This window comes from Crotalus tigris, unplaced genomic scaffold (genome assembly GCF_016545835.1).
Source record: "Crotalus tigris isolate CLP2741 ecotype Arizona unplaced genomic scaffold, ASM1654583v1 scf7180000017588.1960692, whole genome shotgun sequence".
Classification (NCBI taxonomy): Eukaryota; Metazoa; Chordata; class Lepidosauria; order Squamata; family Viperidae; genus Crotalus; species Crotalus tigris.
The window spans coordinates 297,403-321,419 of NW_024096494.1; the positions used below are offsets into that span (position 1 = coordinate 297,403).

General features: G+C 38.4%; 2 protein-coding genes across 9 annotated transcripts; one reads left to right on the top strand and one right to left on the bottom strand.

The window, feature by feature from the left end:
- Positions 1-204: 204 nt before the first annotated feature.
- On the bottom strand, positions 205-5,769 carry NDUFB2 (NADH:ubiquinone oxidoreductase subunit B2). The gene is made up of 3 exons (XM_039361881.1): positions 5,605-5,769; positions 2,725-2,869; positions 205-781 (listed from the first exon to the last, which is right to left on the bottom strand). The coding sequence occupies exons 1-3, from the start codon at positions 5,700-5,702 to the stop codon at positions 716-718; spliced, it is 309 nt and encodes a 102-aa protein (XP_039217815.1). The 5' UTR covers positions 5,703-5,769; the 3' UTR covers positions 205-715.
- Positions 5,770-5,911: 142 nt separating this feature from the next.
- LOC120316337 lies at positions 5,912-23,729 on the top strand. Of its 8 annotated transcripts, none has more exons than XM_039361817.1 (13): positions 5,912-6,512; positions 7,227-7,328; positions 8,641-8,836; positions 9,348-9,707; positions 10,357-10,448; positions 10,626-10,803; positions 12,084-12,315; positions 13,067-13,629; positions 13,827-13,929; positions 20,733-20,929; positions 21,127-21,290; positions 21,895-22,144; positions 23,459-23,729. In XM_039361817.1, exons 3-13 carry the CDS (start codon positions 8,642-8,644, stop codon positions 23,681-23,683), a joined length of 2,559 nt encoding a protein of 852 aa, XP_039217751.1. In that variant the 5' UTR covers positions 5,912-6,512; positions 7,227-7,328; position 8,641; the 3' UTR covers positions 23,684-23,729. The 8 variants fall into 8 exon arrangements, with proteins under 8 accessions (XP_039217751.1, XP_039217774.1, XP_039217742.1 ...); XM_039361840.1 differs by having other exon boundaries at positions 5,912-6,052; XM_039361808.1 differs by lacking the exon at positions 7,227-7,328.
- The last annotated feature ends 288 nt before the right edge of the window (positions 23,730-24,017 follow it).

Genomic DNA, 24,017 nt, shown 5'->3' on the forward strand with positions numbered 1-24,017 from the left:
CACTACTGTATATCAATGAAACAGTTCTTAAGCAGGAACTGGATGTATAACCAGAGACTTGTTGACCTCCAAGGTTCCTTCCAACATTATTATTATTATTATTATTATTATTATTATTATTATTACTAGCTCTGAATGTTTGTTTTTAAATGCAACACAGTGAAATATTGGGAAAACGTAGAGTGTAAAATAAAACACGTGATCTGTCTTTATAATTTATTAGTTAAAATTCATATTCTTATGTAAAGCAAAATATTTTCTATGTATATCCTTCCAGAAGTCTATAAGCAATGAATACAAATAATTTAGTTGAATCTGCTGTTTAAGCACATTTAAATAACTATTCAAACTACATTTGAACAAGACACGCAGTCTACCGTAACACATTTCCATCCTTGAGACCAAATTCTAAATACTGCTTCAAGTGCTTTTTTTAAGTCTACTTACTGTTATTTAATTTTTAAAAAATGTTGATGTTCCACATCTGAATAATTCCTACTATTATTAGGAAAATAAATAGGCTGAAACAAAATACAAGGTGAAACAGGATGGTGAAATATGCCCCTATAAGTGGGTAATAAGAAATAGCACTGCAGACATTTCTGGTGTAGTTCAATTTTAATGTGATATTCCTTGTTTTGCAACAGTAGAGCTTAATTAATGCTTTCTTATTAAGCAAATAACCTATTTTAAGAGTCACTTTGAAATCACATGTTTAATCTGGAGGAATTCCTAGCTCTTCATCTGTCCACAAAGAAGGATCTGGGTAAGGAAAGTGACCCTGTTAGGGAAAAATAGAAAGTTGAACATTTTAGGTTATTTTCCAAACAGAAAATTGTTTCACAGCCTCGAGTCAAGCACTTCTGCAAGCAGACAAAATCAGATAATCCCAGCTTTGGAGCAGAGCTGTAATCCAATAATACTTCAGGGACACATAAAAGTTTATATACAGCTTTCCTCCCCTTCCAAATTCAGCCTCCCAACGTTGATTTTTTTTTTTTTTTTTTTTAGAAACTGTCAAAAGCAGATCATTCAGTATGACAGAATTGGTGTTTTGAGAAAAAATAAAATAAATCTGAGTAGAATTTTGCATTCCAATTTTAGGATACCAAATAATCTTAAAAAGCCATATTCAGCATTATTAGAAGTATAACAATTCTCTAATTTGTCTTTAATTAAGAGTTCTCTCATTAACTATCTTCTTTAGTCAGTCTTGGTCTGAACAGGCTACATTACATACATTCTATGAAATGGGATTTTTGGCTGATTCCAATTAATCAATACTGCAAGTGTCTGAATATAGGATTACAAACAATTATTTAAATGTTCAAGTCTCTGAATCCTATCTGCTGAATTCTCCCATCAATAAAGATTAGCAAACACAATCCAAGCCATATTTAACAAACACCACAGAAGAAGCTAGAAGCCATCACTGTAGCAGATAGGAAGAATAAAACAAAATACTGGCTGGCATGGGAATAATAGTAAGAGGACATGCTGTGCAAGAGTTGGAAACATGCTTTGTCCAAGCTTTGGTATCTTGTACAAATTCCCAAAGAAGCAAGAAATAACCATGTATAATCAAGGACAAGAATTCTCTTTTCCTAAATCTAATACTGTTGGTAATACAATATGCAGGAAAAAGTAATCTTATGTGCACAAATCAATGTAATAAATTACTTGTTTGCCATCTCTAAGAGAACAGGTACAAAGCACTCTTCAGCTGGTTGGGATTTTTTTTCTATATACTCCAGGTCACTGTTTCTTCTACTCTTATGTGTACTACATAAGTGATCCACATTTAATGACCACTCATTCAGTGACCATTCAAATTTAAGATGGCGCTGAACATGTAGTAGTTATGACTGTACCTTGTACAGGTAGTTCTTGATTTATAACAGTTCATTTAGTGACTGTTCAAAGTTACAACAGCACTGAAAAACTTATGACCGTTTTTCATACTTAACCACTGCAGTATCCTCGTGCTCATGTGATCAAAATTTGGATGCTTGGCAACTGCCTCATACTTATGACAGTTGCAGTGTACAGGGTCAGGTGATCACCTTTTGTGACCTTCTTCTAAGAAAATTAACGGGGAGGCCAGATTCACTGAACAACTACATTACTAACATTTCAGTTAAAATAACCTTTCTCTGTTTGACTTCCAGAATTTTTGACAGACAAATAACAAGTCTTCAATACTGACAATCCTGGTTGAAGCTGACGACACTTGAATAGAACATCTAGATGGTTTAAGTTGGGGTAAACCTCACTAGACAGTCACTTGTCTGAAACGGTATAGGTTCTCCTGCTCGAGCAGGGGGCTGGACTAGAAAACCTCCAAGGTCCCTTCCAGCTCTATTCTATTCTATTCACCAGAAAATTGTCTTTAATGCCCTAAAAGTCCTCCTAAGAAAGACTGTTAATGAGGAATATATGGGATTAGGTTGGAGGTGCATAGGGATGATGGTTATTAGCTTGATGCTCCAGATAAGGTTAAATAGACATTGTGTTGCACTAAGTGAACTCTTAGTCTGGGCTGCAGGATTCTACAAAGCTCTTGCATCTTGAGAGATAGAACATGCTCCTGTGGTTCATGTGTTTTAAAATAAATATGTGACACAAGTGAAACAGAATGGCCTTTCACCAAGCTGTTGTATCACAATATATTCTGTGTTAAGAAAGCTATTGCTTTGCAGTAGTTTCCAATTTAACAGCTCTTACCAGCACTTCATCTGAGTCATGCCAGAAGCGCCACAAAATCCAGAACCACATGAAACTACTGGCTGCTTCACCAATTATTACTGAGAACTGTGGTGGTGGTACAAATTGGCGGTAGTGACTATTAACATGTACATCTTCACTTGCCCTGCAAGACAAATACAAAGCAGTGAGCAGTCCTTTAATTTCAGTTGTGTATGTTTAGCAGAATAACAAGGAAATTGCAAAATAAGGTACTGAATGCAGGATTTTACTAAATGGGAATCCCCACTGTACTGCTTCATGGGACAGATGAGAAAACAGAGTGGCATAAAGTAGCTTTCTGTGACAGATTTGACTGGAATTAAACAATTTCAAAACAACATATTCTGTATTTTGCCATTTATAAGCATACACCCAAAACACAATGCCACATTTCTAAAATGCTTTAGAGCAGGGGTTCTCAACCTTGGCAACTTTAAGACTTGTGGACTTCAACTGGCTGAGGAATTCTGGGAGTTGAAGTCCACAAGTCTTAAAGTTGCCAAGGTTGAGAACCCCTGTTTTAGAGCATTCAGTACATCATACATTAGCTAACTAATCTTTGCTACCACTTACAGATGGATTTGTATTTTTACTATGATGGAAGAAAGAGGAGAAAAAGGAGAGAATTTAGAGAAGAAGAAAGAATTATTTTACAAGTATTTACTTCTGCAAAAGGCACCAAAATAAACTTCTGTAAAGTAGGAATATCCATTCCCATTTCACTGAGGCAGTATAATGTTTCAGAACCTACTAAGCCTCACTTCCTTGTACAAACCAAGATCTTTCTTTTACTTTGTGGCTACCTTGGATGCATATAACTAGGCTTGATTGTTATTATCTGTGTGATAGGCAGGTATATTTTCCTCTATAACTTTGGCAGAGAAACAATTACCATGTATCTGACACCCAATACGTTTATGCCTTTTAATATTCTTAATGAATGTATTTGTGTATGTGCACCTTCAAGTCCAATTTTGATTCCTGCCAATTGCCTGGACTAGTTCCTGAAGACTTTTTGGTAAGGTTTTGCAGAAGTGGCTTGCCACTGCAGGCTCCATAGAGCTGAGAGAGTGACTGGCTAAGGTCAACCAGCCGGCCTCACGTCTAAGACAGGTTCTAGCTTGGTGCCTTAAACATGCACAAAACATGCACAAAGCTTGTTCATAGGAGAGTAAAAGTTTCCCTTCTTTCCAAGTTTGCATGTTTGCCGTCTACAATATATGTTTGGAATCTATGCTGTTGCTTTTTCCTTTCCCATCGGAAGTGTTAAAAATTAATCTCTTCAAATGCTTGCAAGAAACAAAAGAACACATAAAGCAGCACACTGATCTCTAGTATCATTGTGTATAACTCTAGGCCTAGTATGTATGTGTTTGAATTTATTTATTTGAATTCATTAACTGTCACCTCCCTTTTTCAACAGGGCTGGGCTCAATGTGTATTTATCTAGAGTCACTTCAGTGGGATAAACAGCATAGAAGCTTAATAAATTTATCTAAATTTATTAGCTGCCCAACTACAAGGGACTCAGGGTGGCATCTCCTTAACAGTCTTAGGAAATTTAAAAAAATAGTAGCAAAATTTATTGAAAGTGGGAAACAAGATATTTGAAATATTGGGTGTGTATAGAATGGGGATGAAAGCAAGCTTGCTGAAATTTTGCTCTGAGAAAACCACGAGGGCTTTTCTCAAAATTGTAGGTGGGAAGCCATGTTAGTCTATGGTGACAAAAATAATAATAATCAGGAGTCTACTAGCACCTTTCCCAGTGAGTTTCTTAATAGAAAGTTTTAAAGATGCCTTTTAATATTCCTTAGTGAAAGCCTTTATGCTTTACAAAATTTTAGAACAGAATAGAATAACAGAGTTGGAAGGGACCTTGGAGGTTTTCTAGTCCAGGGGTCCCCAACCCTCGGTCTGTGGACCTGCACCGGTCCACAGCATGCCAGCAACTGGGCTGCACAAACAAGCAATGCTCCATCCTTGGGATGCAGGGAGTATTCAAAACCACACCCCATCTGGTCCACAGAAAAACCTTTCTCCATGGCACCGGTCCCTGGTATCCAAAAGGTTGGGGACCTCTGCTATAGTCCAACCCCTGCTTAGGCAGAAAACCCTATGTCATTTCACACAAATGGCTGTCCAGTCTCTTCTTTAAAACTTCCAGTGTTGGAACATTCACAGCTTCTGGAGGCAGGTTGTTCCATTGATTAATTGTTCTCACTGTCAGGAAATTTCTCCTTAGTTCTAAGTTGCTTCTCTCCTTGATTAGTTTCCATCGCTTCTTGTCCTGCCTTCAGGTGCTTTGGAGAATAGCTTGCCTCCCTATTCTTTGTGGCAGCCCCTGAGATATTGGAACGCTATCATGTCCCCCCTAGTCCTTCTCTTCGTTAAACTAGACATACCCAATCCCAGCAACCGGTCCTTATAAGTTTTAGCCTACAGTCCCCTAATCATCTTTGTTGCTCTTCTCTGTACTCTTTCTAGAGCAGGGGGTCTTCAAACTTGGCCCTTTTATGACTTGTGGACTTCAACTCCCAGAATTCCTCGGCCAGCGTGCCTGGCTGAGGAATTCTGGGAGCTGAAGTCCACAAGTCATAAAAGGGCCAAGTTTGAAGACCCCTGCCTTAGTTAATTGTGATTCTGCCTTTGCGCCTCAGGAAAGTTTATTATGCCTTTGATGAAGTGTGCTCGCTGGGAAAGGGGCTACCAGAATCCCGATTTTTCCCTACAGCAGAAAGATGAGCTCAGGCAACTCCACGTTCCACCCCAAGCAACTCACCCTGACACGCCCGGGCCCAGCCTTTTCCCTTCTCCCACCTGCCCCAACCCGCCGGCTCGCCAAACTGCCTCACTCACCGCCGCACTCCCGGGCGTGGGCCCAGCTTGCCTCCGGGGCGCAGGAATCGACTCAGCAAACTCAGCCCTCCCGCCGTTCGGCACAAAGGCCCGGCCATCCCGGAGGCCGCTGAGACCGCCACCAAGGTTATTTACGGTTACCGGGTTGGCGGAAGCTCCCGGTAACCCGCGCTCTGATTGGCTGGAAGGTTTGCCTGTCTTTAGCGCGCTCCAATGGGAGCCCCGGAATAGTTCCTCTGACGGAACTGGGCACGGGTTCTTTTAGAGTCTGGTCCAGGAAAAAAAGAAGGTCGTGTTTGGTTATCGCTCTCAAGTTATCCGCGGAGTGGAACCGGAACGTTAACTGATAAAAAGTAAAGCAAAATTCTTCCAAGCTGGGCTGGATTCCTGGAACTGCAAGGACACAAAACTCCCATGAAGTCTACACCAAAGTCCAAGTAGTTTTATTGTAAATAATTTTTTTAAAGCCACCTCCTATCATTTTTTAAAAAATACAATTTCAGTTTAGCCCTGGTACTTCCTCCCATCCCACCACTAACTCAGTCCTATTCTGCTTTGCTCTTTTGCGATCCGCCGAGGCTGACTGCTGCGGGCGGGACATGTTGCAAACATGCAGCAGAGGGTTGTCCTCCCCAATAGAGGTGGCTAGAAATGGTTTAGTCCAGGGTAGGCAACCTCGCTCTTTTACGACTCGTGGCTGGCTCAGGAATTCTGGGAGTTGAAGTCCATGAGTCATAAAAGAGCCGAGGTTGCCTATCCCTAGTTTAGTCTGTGGTGCCTGGTGGTTGCTAGGCAGCGAGGTGGTGATTTGGATTCCGGTGAGTTAGGAGACAGGCAGAGGAAAGGGGTGACCGGGAGTAGCAGCCTACAAGAAGGTGGGAGGCCTGTGCAAATATGATGGGTGAACAGTAAGTACAGCAGAACAAGATACTGCTCTGTTTCTTAGAAATTAAAAAGACAAGAGATATATCATTGTTATGGATAGGGAAACCTCCCAGTAGAAACTTCCCATTAGTATTATCATTTGTTTTGGGGTTTTTTTTGTATTTTTGTGTTTATATGGTTAGTCTGGAGGAAGAAACATGCAGGAACTGGGTATTATCTAGGACTCTAACAAGAGTACTTTAACCAAGAGAAGGACTAGGACTACTTGAGAGCAGTCTTCCAATATTTGAGGAGCTGTCACAGACAGGAGGAGGTTGCCCTATTCTCCAAAATGCCTGAGGGCAAGACAAGAAGTACCAGATGGAAACTTATTTAGGAGAGTTCCAATCTAGAATTAAGGAGAAATTTCCTGACAGTGAGAATAGTTAAACAATGGAATGGTTTGCCTCCAGATATTGTGGGTGCTCCCACCGCTGGAGGTTTTCAAGAAGATATTGGACAGCCATTTGTCTGGAATGGTGGTATAAGGCTGGTGGTAGAAGGATCTTGTTTTAGCAGAGAGTTGGAGCAGAAGACCTCCAGGGTCCCTTCCAATTCTGTTATACGGTTACTGACTTAGTTAGCTAGTTAGTTGGCATGTTTGTATATTTTGAAATTATTTTTGGTGGCTTTTCAAAAATTGATGTCTAACTGTTTTTATCTTTAAATGGAAGTTACTTTGGGTAATCTACTTATAGGCCCTGATTTCCTTGTGGAAGAGATGGTTATGGATTATGGCATCGGTAGCACCCAGGACCATCAATGACTACTCTGTAGTGATTCTAAAAACATCCAGACAGGTGCCTTTAGATTAGAAGCTTTTAAACAAGACATGATAATGAAATATGAGCCCATGTTATTGACTCACAGCAGTCGTGCCCCTGACTCTAAGGTTCCACATTTGATTGATGGTGGTTGATTGATGAATGGAGCAGTCCTAACAAAGAATCAAGTGACAGATTCAGAAACAGTGGTGGCGAACCTATGGCAAGGGTGCCAGAGGTGGCACTCAGAGCCCTTTCTGTGGGCACGCGCACCGTCACCCCAGTCCTAGGCCTTCAGCTGGGTTTTATAAAACCTTTTTGCTTTAGGCCTCCGCTGCCGTGTACAAAAAAAAAAAGTTCAATCAGTCAATTTCAACTTCTCGCAGGAAAAAAAAAGATCTTGCAAAGTTGGAATTGATTGATTGAACTTTTTAGTCCCACCCAGTCTGCCGTTACCACTGCAGCCACGCCCACCCAATGGGCCACACCCTGCCAATGGGCCACACCCACCCAGCACCCAACGATGCATAAGTGTGTTTTGGGTTGCAGTTTGGGCACTTGGTCTCTAAAAGGTTTGCCATCACTAGCCTATGAGCTTCAGCTGCTCAGGACAAGAATTTCCAAACACAAGGAAATTAATTATAATAGTTTCAGAGAATGTGTAGAGGTGCACAGTTCTGGTCTCCCTCTTTAGGACCAGCAGATTCAAGGCTGACTTCATCCATGTTTCAGCATTTACCAATGGCAAGAAGCTTTATATCTGTGTTACATGAATGCACCAGATTTAAACCAATAGCCTTCTGTTCTGGCTCCCTAACTTGAAAATAAAACAGTATATAAAATCTTAGTGTCTTGTGGCAACGGATTTCAAAAGTTTATTTTATCATTCCATGATTCATAATTTATATAGATTAATCCAAAAAAGACAATTGTTTATCACTATTGGTATTACAAGTTACCTAACTTTTTTGATATTCAAAATGCTTTATAGGAATTCTTTCTTTTTTGGAAGAAGAAAACAAAAGCATGTGAATGCCCTTTACATTTGTAGAGAAATTATTTGGGGAAATTGGGAGAGTTTATACTAATATAAATAGATAGGAAATTTAGGAAAATCAGAAAGCAGTGATTTGGATTTAATCTTAAATTAAGCAGAGAGAAATGTGTCGGAACTAAGTTACATTTAAGTTAAATTCCACGAATTTCAACAGCTCTTGACTAAGCCTGGATTCATCCCACTGTTGAAAGCAAAAACATTGTGCAACTACTTAAAGCATTGATGAAATGTTTATGCATTTACAAATTTGTCATTAATTGTTATTTTGTGTGATTAATGTTTGTGATCTAGGATGTCTCATCTCTGTCACACTATTGTACCATTATTGGCTGGCATTCATGAACACAATGTGATTTTTGTCATGTATACCTCAGAATGTAATCCTTCCAATCCACATATCATGAAAGAACTTCTGATAAAAACTCTATATTCCCTGGGTAGCAGACTAATGGATTCCATGTTCAATATCATCTGGTGTTCCAGCAAGGTAATGAAAAAATTATGAAAGGGAACAAAAGAGCTATTTCACTCTAGAGTGCTTCCACATAATGAAGTTTGTGTTGATTGTTGTTGTTAATTGCGAAGTCATGTCCAACCCATCGCAACCCCATGGACAACATTCCTCCAGGTCTTCCTGTCCTCTACCATTTTCTGGACTTTATTTAAGTTCACACCTACTGCTTCAGTGACTCCATCCAGCCATTTCATTCTCTGTCGCCCCATTCTTCTATTGCCCTCAATCTTTCCCAGCATTAGGCTCTTCTCCAATGAGTCTTTCCTTCTCATTAAGTGGCCAAAGTATTTGAGTTTCAATTGTGTTGATTAGCACTCCAAATTAAAGCAATGCTATTTGTTAGTGCAGGGAGAAGGGGCCTCCGTTTAAAAAAGATTTTCAAAATATAGCAACATTTATTCAATGGAGTAATGTTTGAAAGATGCAATGTTATAATTGCATTTCTATTTTGATCCAATGAAGAGACAACCCATTTCTTCTCCAGGTGTTAAAATGGCAGAATGAATTGGTAGAATGTTCCCTCACCAACATCATGGATGCAGCTTCTTGGATCAGAACTCTGCAAATGAATAGCAAGGCGAAAGCCAATGCTTGGAATGCCATTGAAGAAGCAATAAAGGATCCCAGCTGCCAAGCAATATACCTGTTCACCAGCGGTTTGCCCGAAGGCAGAGTGGAAGAAATCTGTAGCCGCCTGAAAGAGACAAAGCAATTGTGTCCAGTGCATATTGTGCAATTGGTAGAAAATGGAGAGGACAATAAAATTAGCTGTCAAAAGCTATTGGTGAACATAGCCAAGATGTCTGGTGGTACTTTCCAAGCTATTGATGGAGCTTCCTGTGAGGTAAAATGACAAATGTCATTTTGAATCTGACCACTTGATTTGAGGGATAACTACTGTGACTCTTTGGTTAGCTAAAGAAAAGTAGTCTGACTTTGTTAAACTATATTCATTTGATCGCATGAACATTCAGTCTGTTAAGTTACTTTTACAAAGGCTCATTTTTTTCCTTCATTGATTTATTTTAATGCCTTTATGAGGCATCCATCTCGCAGCAGTTTTAAAGAACAAAAATAACCATTATTAAAGTAGAAAATAAAATCATAATTAATGAAACATTGTAAAAGCTATAAAATTCATATTTAATAAAAACATAATGTGTATATTAAAAGGTAGAAGGAAAAGAGGAGGACAAAACTGGTAATACTGTAGGAAGGTCTGGTTGAAGAAGTAAGTCTATGAATCATGATAGAAAATTCTTCATAAGCATCAGGGAGTTAATGGAGAGCATTCAGACATACTGAAAAGAAGAATTGTCTTGCCATTCATAGTATGACACTTTGATATTATTAATCATGAAGAAATGAACAATCTGTAAATCAACACATGAAATCAAATTGTTGGAAAGGACCCAAATACTATTTAGCTTTACCAGTCTAAATTTCCAGAAGAATGTCAAATTATTGCTCTCTAATTTCTTCCATCCTTTTAGGATAAGACTGACTGTAATTTAGGTTTTCATCATGCTGGTAGCATCGGCAATCATCTCAGCTTCCCTCCACTGACAGATCATTGCACAAAACAGTAAGTTTAGGCACCAATGGGTTTTAATGTTATTATTAATCATTTTACCAATGTTGGAATAAAGATGCAAGTGCCAATAAGGTTGATACTTATTATTAATCCATTTATATCAGTAATCCCAATTCTCTGGTGAGCGATCTTGTACTTCCTAATGCCTGTTGGTTTCTTCTCTTACAGGTTTCCTTTGGGAACATGGAGTCCAGATACTTGTAACACGTGTTTAAGAAGTTCCATGCAAGAGAATTTAGGAGACTGTTCCACAAACAGCCATCATTTGCTGAGAGGGATTCGAGTCCTTGCCAGAAAACAAACAGATGGGTATTACTATCTCAGTCATATTGTCCAAAAGGTGAAGGTAAGCTTTTTTGCCTGAATTAGTAATTTTTCACTAATCATCTCAATATATAATGGGTTGAGGATCTATAGATGTTGCTCTATTGCAGGGGTAGTCAACCTTGGCTCTTTTATGACTCGTGGACTTCAAATCCCAGAATTCCTGAGCCAGCTAAGCTGGCTCAGGAATTCTGAGAATTGAAGTCCACAAGTCATAAAAGAGCCAAGGTTGACTACCTCTGCTCTATTGACTTCTTCCACCATTGGTTTTGTATGTGCTGTTGGGCTGAAACAGGTAGATTGTGTGGGTTTCATCACATCTGATTTTTTAAAAAGACTGGGAAATTTTCCCATGTCAGCCAGACTTGATGGTTCATTTGGGTTGTGTCTTATACAAGAGTACCATTTTATAGATGTCTCTTTGAACCAGGGTGGTGTGATTTTGAAGGTCATGAATTAGCCATTATCTTACGGCATAACTTTCCTCATAGGGCTGTCCCTATGGAAATCAAATTGGAAATGGGAGTGCTGAGTGTACAGTCTGGACCATACAAATACATATTATAAAAGTTTTGGGGGACTGTATTTGTATTAAAGGCCAGGCTAAACAAAGCTTCTGCTACTATGGAGGAAGGTGCAGCAGGAAAGTTGCACATTGTCTCTTCCTCAAGCTGCCATGGGCCACTCATGAGAAGTAATCTGTCTGAAAAGACTGCAGGATAAAGTTATTTGCCAAGGCTCTGATGAAATGTCATCTATGGTACTCTGTTTACATTTATTCAGTTTGATGGTTCTGTTGTGCTATGGAAACCACTTTAAGAATAATTTACTGTAAAGAACAAGACAAACTTAGTGTCTTTGAAATGGAAATATAGACTTTTCTATATATTGGAGATGTGTGGTTCAAAATGAAGATGGTGAATATAAGATGACTCTATACAGATTTATGGGGCACAATGGCTCAGCGGTTAAAGATGCTGGAAAGCTGACAGCCTGGGTTCGAGACCCGAGTGCTGCATGACAGGGTGATCTCCCATTACTTGCCCCAGCTTCTGCCTCCCTAGCAGTTCGAAAGCATGCAAATGTAAGTGGATAAATAGGTGCCATTTCAGTGGGAAGGTAACCATGTTCTTTGTGCCTCAGCTTATAGTCATGCTGGCCACATGACCATGAAAGTGACAATGCTAAGAAAGGCTAAGAAAGGAGATGAGCATTGCCCCCTAGAGTTGGACATGACTGGACAGGTGAAACCTTTACCTTTATACAGGTTTACAGGGCAGGATTTCTGGCTTCATTTCACAGGATTCCAATGAACATGTTCTAGTTGAGTTTGAAAGATGCCAGCGATTACGGAAAGGTAAGCCTCCATTTCGAAGGCAAGAAGTGCCTCTGTATGACATCATCCATTACGATGATGCCAGGTGGCAGCCATTATCTGCAGGAGATGGGACCCTTGCTCCATGGGAGAAGAACGGCAGACGATATGGCCCAGGCATCGTTCTCCAAGTAGCAGAAACCAGGTCAGATTATTCAGGTATGGCTTAATTTGCTCTCTGTCCATCAAACATCTATTGCATTTTTACAATCTTTGCTCAGAAGACAAAGGGATACCACACTTGCCTCTTTTCAAAAGGGTAGGGGTGAGCTTGGAAAAATAAAGTAGAGGGAGGAGGGGAAATGGGGCTGCAACTACTACTTTCCCTCCTTTTAATCTTCCACGCAGCCATCCAAAATGCATTAGGTTTATAAGGGCATTCACAAAAAGATGGTGGTGTTTCTTTGCAAATATTACATGGATTTTAGAATAGTCAGCTGACTTTTCTTATTATTATTATTATTATTACATGTAATTAAGCATGTAATTATAAAAAATATCCTTAAATAGAAAATACCAGTGTTAACAACAATTATGCTCTAAAATAGTGGCAGATAGTCTCCCCCACCAGGGCAAAACTACTCAGCTGTATCTTGTTGGGGAGAAGGAGTTAGCAAGTTAATGACTAAAACGGTTGACTTAAAACTTGTGAAAACTTAATCAGTTCTGAAGACCACCCCCCCTTCCCTCCAAATTGCCCATTTATTCTAGGTGACACAATTTTGGGTAGAAAAAAAAATGTTGCAGTACAAGACAGTTGCCTATGCCTGGTTGCCTATCCTTGCTTTAAAAGACTTCCACAGAGGAGCAATATCTATTGATAGTGGTGGCTGGAGCCACCCCTAGCATAGCAATGAGACAGATGTTGTTTCCTTTTGAAATATGGCTCCCTTTGTGTTTCCCTTTACAGCTTTTCAAAATAGCAAAGTGCTGATTAACTTCTGGAATGGTCAGACCAAGACAATATCAGCAGATGTTGCTGTGAGGATCCCTCTTTTGTTGTATGAACGCATTGTTCTTGAGCTTCAGATGCCATTGACAGCCAGGCAGCTGTTGGTGGAGCAGAATCCAGATTATCCTTCTGTTGTGCCACCTGGATACCGAGCTTCTGAACCTTGCAGGCAAAACCATTTACCTTGGATGCCTTGGCCTCAGACTCCAAAGATCCATTGTATTGGTGTCTGTGGTAGCAATACCCATTTTTCTCCTTGGTCTTTCTGCTGTCCACTACAGAATCATAGTATATCTCCAATAAGTTCAACATGGGCAGATGATGCTTTGATACCAAGAGTCAGCCCATCAAAAGAGGAGTTGAGCAAGAAATTAGAAGACCAATTTTCAAAAGGCACACCTCCCACTTTGGAAAATGATAAGAATGCAAAAGAAGATAGCAGCAAACAAAAGACGGAAACAAATTTAGCAGATGCAAAATCTTGGGAAGAGAAGGAAATCAAAGTTGTAGAACCCAGTAAGGTACAAGATTATGTTGATTAGCTTATAGCTCACATCTCTGGCAAGAAATCTCCCCACGCCCTATTCCCCAAAGCAATTAGAAGCTATTGCCAAATGTTAAAATTTTTTCCTAAGCTGAACATCATAGGATAGTTAAGTATTTCCATCCTTATCATCTTTACTGTATTCAGTGGGGCTTTTTTCTTGATTTTTGGTAGGACCAGAAAGCGATGGATTCGGAAGATACAATGAACAATACTGGCACCATGGTTGATATAGCGACCAATACAGGCAAATGGACAACTCAACAAAAACAGAACTGTGTGTAACTCTATTTTTTTTTTTTTTTTTTTATTAAAAGTTTTATAAATTTTACAAAAAAAAACAAGAACAATACAGAACAAAAAACAACATATACAAAAGAAAAAAAAATTAAACAATACATATAAAAAAAAACCCCCCACCCCACACCCCTCCCAAAAACCCTCCCTTCCCCCCCCCTGAGCTTCCCAGAGCAGAATATAGGCTTAAGAAATAATAATAAAAAAATAAAAATAAAAATAAAAATTAAATTAAAAACTTTATATTTATATATATAAAAAAGATATCTATAATATATATAAAAATAAAACTTATGAAAAAGCTATATAATATTTTTGTATACCCAATCTAAATTGTATAAATTTTATCCATTTGTCCCAGATAGCAAAAAACTTCTCTTGCGTTTGTTGCTTTAAGAAAGCCGAAATCTTTGCCATTTCTGCCAGATAAGCTACTTTAAAAAACCATTCCTGCAATGTAGGCAAAGATTCCTTCTTCCAATATTGTCCAATTAACAGCCTCGCGGCTGTGATCAAGTTTAACATCAATACAACCTCCTTTGTATCACAATCTGTAACAATACCTAACAAAAATAATTGCGGAGTAAATTTTACCCTCCTTCTAAAAATTCTCTGGATATTCCACCATATTTTGATCCAAAATGCTTTTATCTCTCTACATGACCACCAAATATGATAATAGGAAGCCTCCTTATAACCACATCTCCAACATTTAGGTTGCACGTCAGGGTACATGTAAGACATTTTTTGTGGATCAAGGTGCCATCTATAAAACATTTTATAAAAATTCTCCCTTAGATTCTGTGCTTGAGTAAATTTGACATTTCTCACCCAAATAGTTTCCCAGGTGTCCAATGAAACTGGCTCACCAAAGTTCTGCGCCCATCTAATCATACAATCTTTAATTAGTTCCGTTTCTGAGTCCAATTCAACTAAAACCCCATAAATTCTCTTAATGTGGGTTTGTCTTTGATCCTTCAGTTGCTTAATAAGATTTTCATCTTCTCTAAGAAAACCCACCTTACAATCCATCTTCCATCTATCTAGTAGTTGCCTATATTGGAACCAAGAATAAGTAAAATTTTCTTGTGCTAATTCTTCCCGTGATTTTAATTGCCAGTTTTGTCCATCCCATTTAAGTAACTGTCTGTAAGACACCATATCCATTTTAACCCCTCTTTTTATTCCTTCTATCGCATGCCAAGGTATAGCCCATAATGGTACTTTAAAATCACTTTTATAATATTTTCTCCAAATCCTAAGTAAAGAAATTCTTAAAATATGAGATTTAAAAGCCCAATCTATTTTTTTATTAAATATTAAATAGGCATGCCACCCATAAAGTAAATCCCATCCCTCTAGATAAAGTATCTCAGAATTTGTCAAATTTACCCAGTCACTAATTAATGTTAAAACCACCGCATCATAATATAATTTCAAATTTGGTACCTTGAGTCCGCCCCTCTCACGGAAGTCTTGCATAATTTTGAACTTAACCCTTGGTTTTTTCCCTGCCCAAATAAATTTATTGAGACCCTTCTGCCACTCATTTAAATTAATCTCATTTTTCAAAATTGGTAACATTTGAAACAAAAAAAGAAACTTGGGTAGAATATTCATTTTTATCACTGCAATTCTTCCCATGAGGGATAATTGCAGCTTTTCCCAATTCTTCAAGTCTTTCTGTACCCCGACCCACAACCTTTCATAATTATTTTTAAATAGTTTTGCATTAGAAACAGACAGCATCACCCCCAAATATTTTACCTTATTAACAATCTCAAAACCCGTCGAGTTAACCAAAATCTGCTTCTCCTGACTCGACAAATTTTTAGGTAAAATTTTAGTCTTATTTACATTAATCTTAAAACCCGAGACCAAACCATAATGGTGAATCAACTGTAATAAGTTTACTACAGAATAATCAGGTTGCGACAAAGTAACAACCAAGTCATCCGCAAAAGCTCTCAACTTATATTCTTTTTTATTAACATATATTCCTTTAATTTCCTGAGACTCTCGAATTTTAATCAATAATATTTCCAATGTTAAAACAAACAACAATGGCGATAAAGGACACCCCTGTCTAGTACCTTTCTCTATTGTGAAAACCTCCGACAAACCTCCATTAACAATAAGTTGTGCTGTTTGTTTTTGATATATTACCTTAAGGGCTTGTAATATGTTTTCACCAAAATTCATTTCTTCCATTACTCTTAGCATAAAATGCCAATTCAGTTGGTCAAATGCTTTTTCAGCATCTAAAAATATGAGCCCTGCAGGAACTTGGTTGTTCTTATCTAAGTATTCTAATAAGTTAATAATTTGTCTAACATTGTTTTTCATATACCTTCCTGTTATAAACCCTGATTGATCTTTATGCACAAGATGATGCACCACCCTCATAAGCCTATTTACCAAAATTTTTACAAATATCTTATAATCCACGTTTAAAAGAGATATAGGCCTATAGTTTTTTGGTAAAGTAAGATCTTGATCCTCCTTTGGAATCAATGATATAAAAGCACTACGCCATGAAGGAGGAATCTCTAAACCCTGTAAGATACCATTAAAAAGATCATTTAATGGTTGAATCATCTCCTCCATTAAAGCTTTATAATAAACAGCTGTTAACCCATCCGTACCCGGTGCTTTCCCTAATTTCAATTGTTGAATTGCTGAGGCGATTTCCTCCTTAGTAATTAAACCATTAATTTCATATTTCTGATCCTCAGTCAGTTTAGGAAAACTTGCCTCAGCTAAATATTTATTTATATCTAACAGTTGTACATTAGTAGATTTGTATAGGTTTTGATAATAATCCAAAAAAGATTTTTTAATTAATTCCTTCTGAGAAACTAGTTTACCCTTATAATTTATTTTCTCTATTATTCTCAGTCTCTGTTTCTTTCTTAATTGATAAGCCAACCATCTCCCCGGCTTATTAGCATTACAAAATGTATTTTGTTTCATAAATAATAAATTGGTTGCAGCTTGATCTGCTATCAACATATTAAATTGTGACCTTAATAACTTTACAGATTCTTTAGTACTTTCATCAGAAGGATTTAGAATCAAAGCCCTTTCTTTTAGTTTAATTTCATCTTCAAGTTCTCTACGTTTCTGAGTCTGATTTCGCTTATAAAAATTATTCATTTTTATCAAAACACCGCGCATAAATGCTTTACCTGCATCCCATACCATTGACATTGAAGTCCCCTTATACATATTCAAAGCAAAATAGTCCTTTAAACACTCCTTTAGTTTTTGAACATTCTTCTCTTGTCTAAACAAATTTTCATTAACTCTCCAGGATCTTCTTTCCTCTTTCTCTTGAATCAACTCCATCCAAACTGGACTATGATCCGTCAGTGATCTAGGAAAAATCTTTACATTCTTTACTTTATTATACAAATCCGTGGTAATCAAGAAAAAGTCAATTCTTGAAAAAGATTGGTGTCTGTCAGAAAAAAAAGTAAAGTCTCTCTCCTCTTGATTACGTTCCCGCCAATAGTCCCTTAATTCCCAGTCTTCTTTCATATCAAAAAAGGCTTTAGGTAGCCTTGCTTGTTTAAGAAAAGGAGAGGAACCTTTCTTATCCCTTTGTGTATCTAAGACACCATTCCAATCACCCATTAATACCACCGATCTATAATCAAGCAAAGTTATTTTTTGGTGTAACTGTTTATAAAATTGTTCCTGTTGTTGATTTGGAGCATAAAGTCCAACTATAAGTACTTTCTTACCATAAATACCAAGTTCAATCATCACATATCTCCCCTGGGGATCTGATTCTACCAGACAAGCTGGCAGGTTTTGTTTGACATATATAACAACTCCCCCTTTCTTCCCAGGTGCAGGAGATATAAAATGAGATCCCAAACGAGCATTAACTAAATATTTCTGATCTTTAAGTAGAATATGAGTTTCCTGTAAACAAATAACATCATTGGTATGTTGTTTCAAATAATAAAAGATTTTTTTCCGTTTCTGAGGAGAATTCAATCCATTAACATTCCAGGTCAAAAACTTTGCCATCTCCCTTGGCACGCAGCCTGGAGAAGACACCATCAAACTCTGACAGAGCTGCGTGTGTTGCATAACTCTTGGGTCTTGCTCCTCCCACCGGCGGTGATGCACTTCCAGGAGAATTCTCTTTGGGCTCTTTTTTACGTTGCTCTTTCTCTTTACGCTTATAAGCTGCACGAGTCATCCTCTGCTCTTTAGCCTCCGTTTGGCGTTGCTTTGCCACTTCTATCATCCCTGCGGAAACCAAATCTAGTGCCTCAGATTGCTGCTCAGGTTCCTTAGCACTCAAAGATTTCCGACCAGATGAAGTTGAGCCTGCACTCAGGACCGAAGTATAGAAATCTCTAGCTTTGTCAACTGTGTTCAATCTGTAACGTGTCCCAGCATGGCTCAAAACGATACCCATCGGAATTTCCCATCTGAATGGCATCGATCTAGCTTTAAGCTCATTGGTTAAAAAAGCAAAGTCTTTCCTACTTCTTAAAATTTTAGATGGGATTTCCTTTAGAATGATGACATCTTGGGCGGCAATCTGAAATCTTTTGTTGTAAAAAGCTTGTATAATCTCATTCCGCAGGGACTTCTTTGTAAAGTAAATCACCACATCTCTGGGCAAATTCTTCTGCTTAGCAATCCAGGAGTTGAGTCTATAAATTTTTTCTACTTCTCTCTGTAATTCTCCTTTATCCATATCCAAAGCCAGCGCCAGATCACTAAGAACCACCTCCATCAAATCTTGATTCATATCTTCCTTGAGGCCTCTAATCCTCAGAGCATACTCCATTTGTCTGTATTGAAACATCAAAATATCTTCTTGTGAGGAGTCCACCTTCCTTTCCACGTCTTGAATTTTGTCATCTAAAGAGTCAACTTTGTCTTCCACTTCCTCAAGCCTTGCATCGAGCTTAACCACCACAGTAGCCAAACCTGAAACAGCTGCCAGTATATCTTGTCGTAATTCATTATTATTTTCTTGCAATTTAGACTTTATCCCCGTTATCTCTTCTTTGAGATCAGATTTAATTTCTGATTTAATCTGTGAAACAAATTGAGTCATTTCCTCTCTCATTTGAACTACAATCTCTCCCATTATGCCTCTAACCTCTTGCACTGAAAGTCCAGGTAGAGGAGGGGAGGGTGGTGGCTGAGCCGGTGGTGCATGTTTAGATTGTTGTTGTAGCTGTGCAGTGGAAGTTATAGGAGAAGAAATAACCTTGGGTACTGAGGAAGGCTGCTGCCTCTTTGAAGCCATTTTAAAAAGCACAATTGTCACTTCCCTTTCCCCTCCAGCCAAAAAGGGAGGAGGAAAAAAAGAAAAAAAGAATTTTTAAAAAGAGACAAACTATAATCATTAAAAGTCCAGAATAAATCCCAAGAATAAGTAATAAAAGAGCAAACAATTCAAAAAAAAAAAATTCTAAGCCAAAAGCAAAAGCAAAAGCAAAAAACAATCCTTAAAAAGGGAAAGTAAAACAAAAGAGAAAGGAAAAAAAAACTCCGACACTTTCAAAACGCCATCTTAAGTCCTTTCACTAGTATAACAAAGAAAAGGAGGAAAAATAGTAAAAATCAAAAGATAAAAAAATAAACACCTAAAATATAAGAAAAAGTCCTTTAAACTGCTCCGTCCGTTTAAAAATTACTCACCAAAATGCTGTAAACACGGAGATAGAAGCGGCGGTTTCTTTTGCTTCCAAGGAAGCAAAAACAGCTGGGAGGCGGAGATCAGCAAGAGCTCCGAGGGAACACTCCTTTCACCCCCTCTAGAAATAAATCCAGAGGGGGTTCAGGGGTTCTACCTCTACTCTTGCGTTCTCTATCCCTTCCCTTTGCCCGGGAAGGGATTTCCGAGCCGCGGGCCAGCTGATGCGCGCTGCGCTCCGCGGCTCTGACACTTCCCCAGCTGGACGGCTAAAAGCTAGCCGCCATCGCCGTCGCCTCCCACCGGAAGCTCTGTGTGTAACTCTATTAAAAGAGATGTGGGGTGTTTTGGTGACTTGCTCATAGACATTGAAACTAATGTATTAGCATATTTTACCTTAATCTTTTGGGCACATTCAGCTTCTTTCCGCTCTCAATAAAGAGGAGGTCAGGAGATCTGGTGATGTCACTGATCAGCAGAGGGGCCTCCATTGCCCTCTCTCAGGAGAACAGTATTTCTTGTTTCTGGTATGAATGAGGCTCCAGGGATCCCTCTGTCTTTGGATTTGTACATTTACAATATTGCCATGGCTACATCGCATATTGTGTCATTATGATACAGATGTGATTCTTTGTACTCATTTTCTTTTCTGATGAATTCTAAGTGCAATTATCCTTGAGAAAAAGGTTATTGTCCTTAACCTCAATGTTTTTAGAGACATCAAGTGAAGGAAATTGCATTAAAAACATAGAACATAGAAGAACAATCAATAGAAGAATCCTCATTTTTTTTTTTTTAAAAAAAGGGGGAACTACATTAAAGAGATCACTGTAAGCAAGAGTGAGGGACACATAGCCTTCAATTATCAACTAAATCCTGAGATAGCAAAACCAAACAGGAGGAACACTGGTGGTTGCACCAGAGTAATATCTGAGGAGCCAGATTTTTCATTTCTTCAGAGACATCAACCACATAAAAGGAATGTAACTTAGGGCAAGTAGCCATCTATAGCTACATGATGTTTCCCCTTTTCAAATCAATGACTTCATTATATCTATACCATTATTATTATTATTTACCTCTGCAGTGAATGTAATTATCTCATATAACAGGTTTTTTACAGCCCAACCTGAGTGGATCTTTAACCCAGCTTTCCCAAAGAAATACTTCTCAGAAAACTTACTTTGCTAACAATTCCAAACTCCAGGATAAGCTTGACTGGGTGGACAGGTCACTGAAGAAAGATCGTTTAGCTATTGAATCTGTTTTGCACATGAGAAGGAGCTACAGTGCACCACCATCTGGACAGGTGAAAATATTCCTCCTCTCATCTATATAATATTACAGGGAAAGGCAGCTTTTGAAGACCACAGTTGTGCATAGTTCATTTATGAAGTACTAGGCCTAAACCATCTGAGGGGCACTTCAGCTTTGCTTTGAGGTGAAAACTAACAGACAGACTTGGAAAAAACTTACCCTGATATAAAGGGATCTTTTTTCCCCCAGAGATTAATAGAGAAGGAAGCCCCTTGGGATGGTCCCAGAGATGTGGATGCCAACCCAACTAAGATAAACTTCAAACGGCAAAAGTGGGAGCAGAGACAGCTTAAGAAAGAGCAACAACAACAGGAAAGCCATCACAAAAGAGAGATGCGGCTTGAAAATAAGAGGTAATGGAGTGCTGTACCCCCAGATTGGTTAGAAGAGAATAAACTGAAGCTACAGAGTTCTTCTGTGACTTTTGCTTTCAATTCTTGTTACTTATGGGAGATAATATTCAAATAGAATGTTCTTGCTTCAGCCACAGAATGAGAGATTAAGTTCCACCTGTGTCAAAAACTTGAGATCTCGTAGTCCTCATTGTAAAAATTGAAATAGTATTTATCACACATCATTCACATGTTGATAAAATATATGAAAATGGATCATAATTGTTAAAAGAAATGGTAACAATTCCTTTTTTTCAATTGCTGTCCATGAACATGGTGATGTTAGATTTCATCTGTTCCTATTTAGTATTTTCCTATGTATGCTTTCCCTGGGATTGTATGAACCCTGATCATGTGAAAAATTAAACATGCCTAATTATTTTTTCTGAAATGATCTCATATAAGCCTAACTCTACAAAGGCTTGCAAACTTAAAATGTGAATTCAGAAGTAAAGTTTTGTTGCTCATTGTTTTATTTAGCATACTGGGATATGCTTATAAAGAAATAGGGTCTATTTTTTAAAAAAAACAAACAGGTTAAAAGCTGAGCTCATTCTTTAAACAGGCAGCAGTTTCTCCAGCGGACATTGCAAGGCTCACAAAAGCTGCAGGAGCAGAATGACAGGGCTGAGCGGCACCTGGAGCAGCTGCGGGAGGCAACAGCAGAGAGGAGAAGGCAGGAGTCCCATTTGTGGGAAGAAGAAGGAAAGAAAGATAACCAAAGGAAGGAATTCTTAAAGGCACAGCACAAGCAGAGGGAGAAGCAGCTGGCAAAATATAATCAAATGATTGATGACCAGGAAAAAAAGAGGCTGGTGAGAACATGAGTCTGTTCTACTTTCCTCTTTTCCAAATTTCTGAAAAAATTCTTTGTACGAGAGAAAAATAGGGGAGATGAGGCATTATCAGGAAGAGTTGCCACCTCCGCCAAAGAAAATGTAACTTTCTGCTGAGATAAATGTTATGAGGTCAACATATGGCAGATCAGAGTCATTTGCATGGATTATTCTGACTGCATTTGAGGGATCAGAAGTTGAAAGTGGGATGGATTACAAATGTAGGAAAGAAATTATAGATATGAATATTTAAAGAAGCAAGTGTTTTCTTCATTTTTAATCAGAATTTCTGCTCAGAACCCTATGCTTGGAAATGTTGAGGGTTAATTATTCAGAATTAAGCAAATTTCATGTGTGTGTGTGTGTGTGTGTACCCACACATGCACATATATACCACTACAAATATGTATATAAATATCTGTATACAGTTAAACTCTAATTCTTGTGAACTTTAACTGGACAAAATAGTGCAACATAGAGCAACAATTTTTGAACCAAGCTACCCTAAATTAACCAATGGATTAATTTAAAGAATACATTCAAAATCCAGGACCCATGACCCCCAAGGGATTGAAATTTGAGGAAGTTGTGGCTGCTTCAATGCTACAGGCTGCTGCTGGGCTGCTACTGCAATCAAGTAATCTTCATTTTCAGTGACAGTTTCCAAGCCAATCTCATAATACCTGCTGGGGATAAACCCCTTCTGGGTAGGGAAAGGAAAAGGAGGAAGGGAGGGAAGAACAGCGAGGTAAGCGTAATCAAAATCCTGCTTAATTACTACTCCAAAGCCTACCTTATTACTGAAATTTGCTACTCTATATATTCTAGCAGTATTTGAATTAGTTGGAACTTTGAAGCAACTTGGCCAATTTGGGGGAAATTGTCTTCTTCACGAGTTAAAACTTCCATGCTATATTTTTTTTCCATTTATTTTTCTTTCAGTAATTTTTTTTAGATTTTTAGCCTGCCTTTTTTTCATATGCAAATCAGTGTGGCAAGCCTATCAATACTCCTTCCTCTTTTCCACAACAACAGCAGGGATTATGTGAGATTAGTTGGACTGAGAGAGAGTGACTGGCTGAAGTCAACCAGTCAGCTTTAATGCCTAACATAGGACTAGAATTCACAGTCTCCTGGTTTCTAGACCTTAACCACACCAAACTGGCTCTCATAGAATCGCATTACTATTTTGTTAACAAGTTTGATGCAATAAAATGTCTTTGCAAAGAAGAATTGGTAGAAGAGCTGTAAACATGCAGAATAATCAAGTAATTTTATCTTCTTTTTCTGTAGGCACTTCTCAGGAATAGAAAAGAAGTCATGCAAAAGAATGCAGAAATTGCCCTGAAGGAACAGGAGGCAGAAAATAAGAAGAAGGAAGCTGCCAATTGCCAGAGGTCCCAAAAGCGAGAGCAGATTTTACAAAATAACGAAAAGGAGAGGCAGATGCAGAAAGGACTCCTACAGTATCTCAGGGAACAGGACCTCTTACTGCTCCGTGCTTCTATGCTACCATAGAATAAAGCAATTTCTGCAGCCAAGGCACTAAGAGTGTTCACAGATAATACCTTGTGAAATGGTTCTTCTGAGTCGGAAACCGAGTGCTTACCTGAGAACTGGAGATGGTGTAGCACAGTGTTTCTCAACCTTGACAATTTTAAGGCATGTGGACTTCAACTCCCAGAATTCCACAGCCAGCATTGCTGGCTGTGGAATTCTGGGAGTTGAAGTCCACATGCCTTAAAATTGTCAAGGTTGAGAAACACTGGTGTAGCAAGTGATCACTGCTTATCATCCTTGTTTTCATTTTCATCTTAGTTGCGTTCAAGCCACTTTTTCTGATTTTCATATT